General features: G+C 42.7%; 2 protein-coding genes across 14 annotated transcripts; one reads left to right on the forward strand and one right to left on the reverse strand.

The window, feature by feature from the left end:
* Positions 1-78: 78 nt before the first annotated feature.
* LOC109742462 (disease resistance protein RGA5) lies at positions 79-6470 on the forward strand. Of its 13 annotated transcripts, none has more exons than XM_045227337.1 (9): positions 80-264; positions 722-787; positions 896-1089; positions 1558-1639; positions 2274-3202; positions 3621-5517; positions 5660-5770; positions 5880-5958; positions 6090-6470. In XM_045227337.1, exons 5-8 carry the CDS (start codon positions 2364-2366, stop codon positions 5913-5915), a joined length of 2883 nt encoding a protein of 960 aa, XP_045083272.1. In that variant the 5' UTR covers positions 80-264; positions 722-787; positions 896-1089; positions 1558-1639; positions 2274-2363; the 3' UTR covers positions 5916-5958; positions 6090-6470. The 13 variants fall into 13 exon arrangements, 8 of the variants coding, with proteins under 8 accessions (XP_045083278.1, XP_045083295.1, XP_045083250.1 ...); XM_045227353.1 differs by having other exon boundaries at positions 896-1069; XR_006662193.2 differs by having other exon boundaries at positions 896-1639; positions 3621-5575; positions 5660-5810.
* A 1251-nt stretch (positions 6471-7721) lies between these two features.
* Positions 7722-9827, reverse strand: LOC141039724 (laccase-15-like). The gene is made up of 4 exons (XM_073506687.1): positions 9788-9827; positions 8351-9036; positions 7948-8305; positions 7722-7885 (listed from the first exon to the last, which is right to left on the reverse strand). The coding sequence occupies exons 1-4, from the start codon at positions 9825-9827 to the stop codon at positions 7722-7724; spliced, it is 1248 nt and encodes a 415-aa protein (XP_073362788.1).
* Between the last annotated feature and the right edge of the window lie 330 nt (positions 9828-10157).

Consider the following 10157-nt stretch of genomic DNA (forward strand, 5'->3'; position numbering starts at 1 on the left):
TGCTTTCATGGATTTGTTTCTCTGCAATTTACCGCAAAATAGTTATTTTTTTTCATTCTCGGCAACTCTGAATTTCAGAGACATAAATGTACCAAGCATTACAAGGAACAACATGAGCAGGGGAGAAGAAAGGACATATGTACAGAGAGCCTTACACATATGCGCTGGAGACACAGCATTGCGGTCTGCACAAGTCCAAATCTTTTGTGCTTGTGCAGTATTTTATCCACATGTTCTCTGGATACAGTTGCAGCAGTGTTAAGGGTGAGTTTTTTTTTTTGTGTGTGTGTGACCTGGCATAAATTATGAGGTGTCGTGGTTATGTTTACAGCATGGCTCCAATTCTTCTTCTAGATGCAGTTTCTGTTCGCTGCGCTGTGTTTTTGCACAACCACAAACTGAATCAGATCAATATTCAGAGTTGATATGGCCCCTTTCCTGAAGAAAATTAGCTGTTGCAAAGTTTCTTGTGTGCGGCCCCAGTTTTTTTTTTCAGTTTCCCATGTCCTGAAACTTCCGGAACCGCCCAGCATTTTGCATCTCTCAAACAAGTTTGCAGGTTTTAACTGAGAGAGGAACTTGATGAGAGTTGGATTATGTTCGCAAGCTGGATTAGTTTAATTTTGTACCTTTCGTCCTCTCCCACTAATCTGATAATTTGCTCAACCATTTCTTGTACTAGGCTCTGAATTCTCTCACTTTTTCACTGCTGATGTTTCAGATGCAACATGAACTGATTTCTTTTGGATCCTGTAGATTATGCAGGCATTTCAATATCTTAAGACAGGTTAGCATCACAAGTTGTTGCCTGTACTGTAGTGAAACAACATTTAATGATCTAGGCACTGCATAATTGTTATACATTCATATTGCAAGCTCCCATATCTTAGAACAGCTGCAGGATGTCAAGGACAAGGATGGGGATCTGCCACTGAAGAAGCCGAGCAGCAACCGGAGCTTGACTGGTTCGAGAAATTTGGCGCCAATCCACGTTGGGTTGGCTACATCATAACACAGCACTGCAAAGATGTTCAGTTGACTGTTGCAGGAGTAATATGTCAGGTTCTTGGTAAGGGTGACCTGTGAAGAGTAAGTATGCATAATCTTTGTTTACGTTCGCAGCTATTAGCCTCTGGGCCATGTACAGGTTGTATCGGTCCAGTTACAGCAATGTATGCGGTGATCATTTTGTATATGCTGGAATTATATGAAGCAGTATGTTGAGTTTAAGACTGTAACTTTGCTTAATTGCATCAAGTTGGTGTTATCATCGTGGATTGTAGCATCGATCAATGTTCAGAATTAATTTGGTTCTGCTAGTAATTTTCATTGACTGTCAGCACATTGCTTTTCTGAAACATAAGTGGACGAACTGTTACAAAGTTTCTTGTGCATCTGTAAACCCATTCAGTTATCCATGTTTTGTAAAAATCCGACTACGGTATTTTATACCTTGTTGAGAATCCTTGGTTGGTCTGAATCTCTAATTTGCTACATGTTTGCAGGTTTTGTTACAATTTAGCAAAGCAATTAATGAAAATTGGATTATGGTTGCAGGTATGATCTCTATTTTCATGGCAAATCCTGGACCTCTTCAAGTCATATATGTTTGCACCAAGTTCCTTTATCTGTGTCCAAGGTATTTTCGTAATTTTATCTTATTCGTCAGGTGATGTTTACACAAACTGTTATCTTTATTCTCCTGAAAATATTCATTTTTTTGGGTTACTGATCTTGCTATTGTTCAGGCCCTTAATTTTTTTACTTGTCTAAGCAGATCCTTGTAGTTGCACCACTGTGATATATTGAACATTTGCTTTGATTCAACAATTATGTAAATATAAGATCTCATCAATGTATTTGTGTAAACCTGGTTACTCTTGTGTTTGTTAGAAGGAAACAATATGAGATTTAGAAATCCCGTGACACAGTTTTTTCTTACTGATTACAAATGACGCGAGGTCAGTATGGTCATTTTCCTTGCTGATTAGTTGGGCATTAAGCCAAATACCATTAAAATATGTGGATGTGGCATTTTAGTGCTATAGGCATTTTATCAAGTGGCAACCTCCAGATAGCTTCACCTTATTAAATTCCCCAAAGCAGGTAGGAGATCGGCACCACCACGCACCAGCGCTCCAAATCTTATCTCTTTACTACTTTTCTTCTTCTTGTGGAATCTCTGTACTGCTTTTGATAAAGCATGGGATGCTCTCACTGTTAATCATTTCTGCAAGGAGTGTCGGCCTCTTATTCCCCCCTTATACATGCAGAGGCTGGTCCATTTCTCTTATTAGCACCAACACCTCCATCACAGAAAGAAACACACCCTTGACGACCCATTGACCCTCCTCAACGAAGCTATGGAGATAGCCGCGGGAGTGATGACCCCCTTGCTCCGCAAGCTCGGCGGCCTGCTCCTGGATGAGTACAACCTGGAGAAGCGCGTGAAGAAAGGTGTAACATCTCTGCTCACAGAGCTGGAGATGATGCACGCCGCTCTGCGCAAGGTGGGCAAGAAGCCACCGGAGGAGCTCGACGAGCAGGTCCGTATCTGGGCGGACAAGGTGAGAGAGCTCTGCTACAACATGGAAGATGCAGTGGACGCCTTTATGGTCCTTGTGGAGGGCAACAGGTACCATGAGCGTGTTCCCAACAACATGAAGAACAGAGTCAAGAAGTTCCTGAAGAAGACCACCAAGCTGTTCAGCAGAGGCAAGGCTCTCCATGAGATTGGTGACGCCATGGACGAAGCAAAAGAGCTTGCCAAGGAGTTGGGTGACCTGCGTCAAAGGTACATGCTTGAAGGGCATGCCGGCGAGACCAGAGATACCATTGATCCCCGCCTGGAAGTTATGTACAAAGATGTCTCAGAGCTAGTTGGAATCGAACATAAAAGGGACAAACTGATCAAGATGTTGAGAGAGGGCGATGAAAATGGCATGCAGCAACCCAAGGCCATCTCTATTGTTGGATCTGGCGGACTGGGAAAGACAACCCTTGCCAAAGCAGTCTATGACAAGCTCATAGGGCAGTATGCTTGTGGAGCTTTTGTTTCGGTGTCTCGGAATCCCGACATAAAAAAGATTTTCAAGAAAATGTTACATCAACTTGACAGAAAAAGGTATGCATCTATCAATGAAGCTGTTAGAGATGAAGAACAACTCATCGATGAATTGAATATGTTTCTTCACTGTAAGAGGTATGTAATCAACTATTTTTATAATTGAAAGCCTATTGATGAGTTTCTAAACCTTAAGCCTAAATATTCAATTATAAACATATTAGTGAAATAAATATGTTTCTTCACCGTAATCCAATTTACAGAATGCTGATCATTATTGTTTCAAGAGGGCGTATAATGCTAGTGAATAGTATATTCAAAGTGTGTTTATTTGCTGTTCTGCTGCCATTGCTTTGTATTTGTGTCCGTTATGCATCTTCCAATTAAGCACTGTATATGTAACCAGCTGTAGATTTGCATCGTTTACATAACTTCGTCGAGTTAGAATAACCTTCCTTTCACAAAATACATCTTAAACAATTTAGTGATGAGAGTATGCTAGCAACTTGGATATGTCTTGATTGATTTTTAAACTAACCCTCTTAAAAAATTATAGGTACCTAATCTTAATCGATGACATATGGGATGAAGAAGATTGGCGAATTATCAAGTGTGCTTTCTCCAAGAGTGTCGGTAGTGCAGTAATAATGACAACCCGCAAAATCAGTGTCTCAAAAGCATGCCACTTATCTGGTGATGACATGGTTTATGAGATGAAACCTCTTACTGAAGGTGACTCCCAAAGGCTCTTCTATAAAAGAATCTTTCCTCAAGGGAGTGATTGTCCTAGTCAATTGGAGCAAGTATCTAGAAATATCTTGAGGAAATGTGGCGGAGTACCGCTAGCCATCATTACTATAGCTAGTCTTTTAGCTAGTAATGAACAACAAATAAAGCCAAAGTATCAATGGGACAACATACTCAATTCTATGGGCCGTGGACTTGCAGAAGGTGGTAGTGTGAAGGACATGCGGAGAATACTATCCTTTAGTTATTACGATCTACCTTCTCATTTGAAGACTTGTTTCTTGTATCTAAGTATTTTTCCAGAGGATTTTGAGATTAGGAGAGACCGGTTGATATGGAGGTGGATAGCCGAAGGCCTTGTCCAAGGTGGAAAACAAGAAAGTAGACCATTTGAGCTCGGTGAGAGTTACTTTAACGAGCTTGCAAATCGAAACTTGATTCAGCCAGTAGATATTGATGTGGAAGGCAGGGCAAGTGCTTGTCGCGTGCATGACATGGTGCTTGATCTCATATGTTCCTTGTCCAGTGAAGAAAACTTTGTCACTGTACTGGATGGTACTGTGCAAAGCAAACCTAGCTCACACATCAAGGTTCGCTTGTTATCCTTTCAAAACAGCATGTCAGAGCTCACCACCCATTGGGTTGATGCCACAAGTATGCCACAACTGAGGTCAGTCACTCTCTTTAGAACTGATGTTGATCTGATCCAGGCTCTTCCAAGCTTTCAAATTTTACGCGTTTTGGATTTAGAAGGTTGCAATCTTGGGGAAAGTAGCCACAAGGTTGATCTTAGTTGTGTTGAGAATTTATTACACCTGAGGTACCTAGGGCTAAGAGATACACGAGTTGGCATTCTCCCTATGGAAATAGGAAAGCTACGGTTTTTGGAAACACTGGACTTAAGAGTTGGTGGATCTGCAGAGGTGCCATCAAGTGTTGTTCGGTTAGGACATCTGATGTGCCTATATGTTGATCCGGATGTGAGATTGTCAGTTGGGATGGGGAACCTGGTGTCCTTAGAAGAGCTGACTACTGTGAAGGTGGGTGGTACTGTTGCGATCGAGAAAGAGCTAGGGCAACTGATTGAGCTGAGGGTGCTTCAGCTTGAGTGGACTGGAGACGATGATAGTGTGTGTAGTTCCTTGGTGGTGTCCCTTGGCAATCTGCGGAAATTGCAAAGTCTAATAATTTTCCGTCAAGGCGGCTTAAGGTTTGATGTCATCTGGGACAGTTGGGTGCCCCCTCCACATCTCCGTACGTTTGAGTTTGTTGGATGTACCTTGACAATGCCAAAGTGGATTAATTCATCAGTGCTTCCGCTCCTCTCCATCCTGAGAATAGAAGTGAAGAGAGTGCAGCCGGAGGTGGATATTCAGATCCTTGGGAAGCTGCCCGCTCTTCGTTTTCTCTATCTGGAGACCACCAAAGTTCAGTACACCCGCGCCGAAAGTTTCATTGTTGGCGCCGATGCATTCCCGTGTTTGAGGGAGTGCTATTTGTACTATTTTCAGACGGGGCCATCTATTTTTCCAAGAGGAGCTATGCCAAGGCTTGAAGTCCTCTATTTCTTTGCCCGAGCGCTGCACATCGCGGGCGGTGAACTGGATGTGGGCATGGACCACCTCCCTTCCCTCCGGCGGGTCATGGTTTCCCTTTGTCCTGAGAAAGATGACATTATAGATAAGATTGACGAAGCAGCTGCTATGGTGAGGCTTTCGGCGGCCGTCCATCCTAACCGTCCTACTATTGTTGTCTTTGATTTTTGTGAGTCCTTTCTCTGAGGCTTAATTCTCTCTCAATCACTGAACAATGCAAATTAGTGCTCATTCATTTCTGTTCGTTTCGCAGATTTACCCACAGAATGGGAACAAGAGGAAGAAGAACGACGGTGACCGACTGAGAAGGTGGGATAGTTGTGCTCTAGAATCAATCCTATCCATTCTAATCTGCAGGCAATTTGTAAGCAGCAGCTAGCAGCCCATCCCCATTTACAGACACAGTACGTGTGCACTTTTTAGAATTAATTACTCATATTTTGTTTTATGAAACACGCACCAATGCTTGGCAGTTTGTAGCGTGCTCCGAGAAAGCTAAAAGTAAATAAAAGCTACTTCAAGGACAGCAGCAAGACAAGATGATTTTCAGAGGTGGGATTTGCAATCTTGCATGTTTTTTGCTTTGATGGATTTGTTTCTCTGCAATTAACTGCACAGCTGGTTTGTTTTTCATCCTTGGCAACTTTGAATTTCATAAACACAATCTATTGCAACATGAGCAGGGGAGAAAATATCCCATGAGGATTAGGGTGCGGCGAGAAGTTCTATTACAAGCATGCGAAGGATGACCATCTCCAACCGCGGCCCCTCCCTCAAAACAGAGTGCTATATACAAAACGGATCCGTCCATGTCCATCGGCTCCCACATACCCAATCTGTGCTATCCTTATTCCATTCATCTTTTCTATTTTTGCACCCGAGGAGCTGCTTATACTCTAGCCTTGATGTGAGGTGTAGAGATTATGTTTACAGCATGGCTCCACTTCTTCTTTTAGATGCCCCGTGCTCTGTGCTGGTGCACAAACCACAAACTGAAGCAGATCCATGTACAGAGTTCATATGGCTCTTTTCCTGAAAAAATTATGTGGATAAACTCTTGCAAAGTTTCTTGTGTTCTGAAAGTTCCAAACCACCCAGCATTTTACGCCTCTTGGAGAATCCCTGGTTGGTCCGAACCCGTGATCGCCCTCCAACAAGTTTACAAGTTATTATTGCAGCCGAGAGGGGCACACTCAATGAGAGTTCGTAGGATTATGGTCGCAAGCCTGATCGATCAGTCTATCATGATGATCAGCTCATATGTTTGCACCAATTGCCACATCATGTACCTCTTCTTGAATTTTTCAAATTTTGTTCTGGCATCTTTCTTGGTCCATAACCATAATACATATCTTGAACTTTTTTTTTTTGAAAAAAGAGGATGTATCCCTGGCCTCTGCATCCAGCGATGCACACCGGTTGGTTAAGCTTATGACCAGTGAACTCTTTCAACTTTTATTTCTTATTTTTGAAGCTTCAGTTCTCCGGGTAATCGGGATAATTTGCTCAACTGTTTCATGAAGGAGTGCCATACTAGGTTTCGAATGGTATACCTGTTTTTCACTGCAAGTGTGAGACGAAAGAACACTGAACTGATGCGGTTGCTCACACAGATGGACTCTCTGTCAGTAGTTGATTGCTTCTTCTGTAGCTGCAACAGATCCAAACATGCATTGTCCAACATGTACTACGTTCTTTTTATCCCTTTATTTATTACTCCACTGACAGCAGGCGACAAAAAAGTGTGGTGCCAACCGACTCTGCTACAAGTAGCTCTTGTTGGACCCACTTGTCACTCTCAGCTGCTGAGCTCCTCGTGGCAGCCATGGCTGTCAGTGATGTCCGGTTTGGGCGGGTAAACATTTTATTTTTACGAACTAAAGTCCTGCTTCCCTTAGCAACAGGTGGGCTGAAAAGGTTCCATAAAGATTACTCCTATTACTTGTCGCTCAAACGGATGTATCTAGACATATTTCAGTCCTAGAGAATTCGTTTGAACAACAAGTAAAATGGATTGAAGGGAGTACATCCCAAGCTTTACAAAAGGTAAAATAAAAAAGGCACCCTTTAGTGTGAGAGTTGGTCTTGACAAATGTTCTAACCCAGATGCTTGGTCTTAACAAATGTTCTCTCTCCTTTTATGTCAGGGCGCTAATTTCGAAAAATATCAACGACACAATAAATGCACACAACCACCAATAAACGGAGGGTCCAAATTGCAAGTGCAATAAGCAAAAGTGTTTGACAGAACTCAAACATGTTTCTAGCCTACGGTCTCTCATTATTCATCTGCCAGTACTATATTGTTTTGGCCATCACAGCTTGGATAATCTGCCGGAGGCGGGGGAAGAGTCGTCTCGGATGTCGGTCCATTCTCCACCACGAGTGCTAAAGCCATTCTCGACGATATGTGCTTTTCCATATGGCAGTGCACGAACCACACCCCTGTTAAAACTCACAGCTTTTAATGTGTTGAAAGCTAGATAAATACTAAGCAATGCATAAATATATACATATGTGTATGGGTACATGCATACGTACCAGGATTACTTGCGATGAATCGGATGGCAGTCCACCCCAGGGGCGGCGCTAGGGGTATTCTTGGTTCTTCATGTGAATACCCATGATTTTTACAAAACAGTGACAATTTTTGAAAAACAGCAATGATTTTACAAAATGAATACACATGAATACCCGGTTGCAAATTCCTGGAGCTGCCACTGGTCCACCCGTAAATCGGGGCAAGGGCGGTGTTCTTCATGGGTGGATCCACCAAGTCGTATGCCTGCACATCCTTCACTGTGTCGTACCTCCCTAGCCCCTGCCCGAGAATGAAGAAGTCGTGGCCGTGAAGGTGCATTGGGTTGCTGATACTGAAGAGACCCGACGAGTACGGGTTCTGGAACACGATTTCCACCGCGGTGTTTTACCGCACTGTCCTCACCGCCGTCCCCACCGACGTCAGGCTGTAACCAAACTCTGAGCTCGGTGGCCATCTTGGGAACTCTTTTAGCATGCTGATTACGGTTGTGCTCATGCTGTTGTAGTAGTGTGCTTGGAGCAACGACGTCGTCATGGGGAGCTGGAATGAGATGTTCAACCTGGTCACCATGTAGTTGTCATGTGATCCATCATGTGAGCAGATATTACCCACGTCAACGCCGACGAACAGTTGCTCATCGACATTGGCTGGCACTTCCTGAGGTAGTAGACTGGTCAAGTTGCCACGGAAGTAGAAAGATGTGGTTGCATTGTGTTGATCGGGCATTTCAGGAGCCATTATCGGAGTATCATCAGTGGATCTGTTGCTTTGATAGTAGGATACAATCCCTCTTGACATTAACACCGGGATCTGGATGAAAGGCTTTGGTGATTGCATAGCTTGGGTGACCATGTAGTACCGACCAGGAGGTGCGTTGGCAACGAGCAAAGAGTCGACCGTCTCGCCTGACGCGATCACAATTGTATCAGTCATGTATGGCTTCACATAGTTGGCATCAATTGCGACCACCGTGAACTCATGCCCAGCGATCTTGAAGTTGTATTGTTCATGGAGTGCCGCATTTACTATGCGTAAGAGATATGTCTCTGCATGCTCAACATTAAGAACATAGTTGTCTTCAATGAACCCTGCATGCACACGAAATCAAAATTCAACAATAATAATGTCTTCACGATATTCTACTTACAGAAATGTTATCCTAGACTAAAATGTGGGTGCTACTTTTTTATAGTACTGAGAAATCACTGCTTTTTACTACATTTGTTCATTAATACATGGCATCGTAGAAAGGCTACTTTCAAAAATATACTCCCTATGTTGCATAATGTAGTTCATATAGATTTTGTAGAAAGTCAAACTTTACAAGCTTTGGCCAATTTTATGGAGAAGATTAGTTATATCTACAAGACCAAATATACTCAATATGAAAGTATGTCTTGTGATATATCTAATGGTATGTGTATTCTAGATGTATATGTTTTTCTATACAAACTTGATCAAAGTTTATAAAGGTTATAACTTTTTAAAAAATCTAAACGCACTACATTGTGGAATAGAGGGAGTAGAACTTTCACTAAAGATGTTTCTGGCAAATTTAGACTGGAAAAGTTGTGTTAGTGTCATTAAATTTGCATACAAATATTCTTCATAATATCAAATTGCAACTCTTTTACAGATTTATGTGAATCTTTTCGAACCATGCAGCTGATTATGAAGACATCCTTACAACGCCAAATATGGACAACCCAGACGACACCACGACCCTTATATCAGCAAAGATGGCACAATCCAAACCATACCACCTAGAGCTCAAACATAGAATACACGCATATGTTTACTAATAACTATCGTTAAGATTATAATGATACTTGTAATTACCAGAACAGTTACTAAGGTCTCCAAGCTTTCCATTGATCATAGTTGAACGAGGCCAATCGTCGTAGATTCTAGACTGGATTTTGGAATGCGTGTTTGCTTAAAATTGAATTACACTGGTAGGAGCTAGGACCCTACCGGGTCTAGGGCATAGGTTGTAGGGGAAGGAGGGGGCTGGGCGTGGTGTTGCTCGCGGTCGCCGGCGGCAGGGCGCCGTCGTGCGCGAGAGAGGAGGCGGCGGCGCAAGGAGCTGGAGGCGGCTAGGGTTAGGGTCCGGCTCCTCTGGGAGCCGGGCAATAGATTTATTCTTATTGCTTAATTGTCATAGAGTCTTACAACTAGTATATATAACCACGATGGAAAATAAAATAGA

Source organism: Aegilops tauschii, chromosome 1, assembly GCF_002575655.3.
Source record: "Aegilops tauschii subsp. strangulata cultivar AL8/78 chromosome 1, Aet v6.0, whole genome shotgun sequence".
In the NCBI taxonomy this organism is placed as follows: Eukaryota; Viridiplantae; Streptophyta; class Magnoliopsida; order Poales; family Poaceae; genus Aegilops; species Aegilops tauschii.

Coding starts and splice junctions, on each gene's coding strand:
- LOC109742462 (XM_045227315.1), top strand. CDS start 2,364: ATGGAGATAGCCGCGGGAGTGATGACCCCCTTGCTCCGCAAGCTCGGC. Junction 3,203..3,620: donor ATGTTTCTTCACTGTAAGAG/GTATGTAATCAA, acceptor AAAAAATTATAG/GTACCTAATCTTAATCGATG. Junction 5,771..5,879: donor TTCTAATCTGCAGGCAATTT/GTAAGCAGCAGC, acceptor AATGCTTGGCAG/TTTGTAGCGTGCTCCGAGAA.
- LOC141039724 (XM_073506687.1), bottom strand. CDS start 9,827: ATGATCAATGGAAAGCTTGGAGACCTTAGTAACTGTTCTG. Junction 8,306..8,350: donor TGACGTCGGTGGGGACGGCG/GTGAGGACAGTG, acceptor ATCGTGTTCCAG/AACCCGTACTCGTCGGGTCT. Junction 7,886..7,947: donor ATTCATCGCAAGTAATCCTG/GTACGTATGCAT, acceptor GTATTTATCTAG/CTTTCAACACATTAAAAGCT.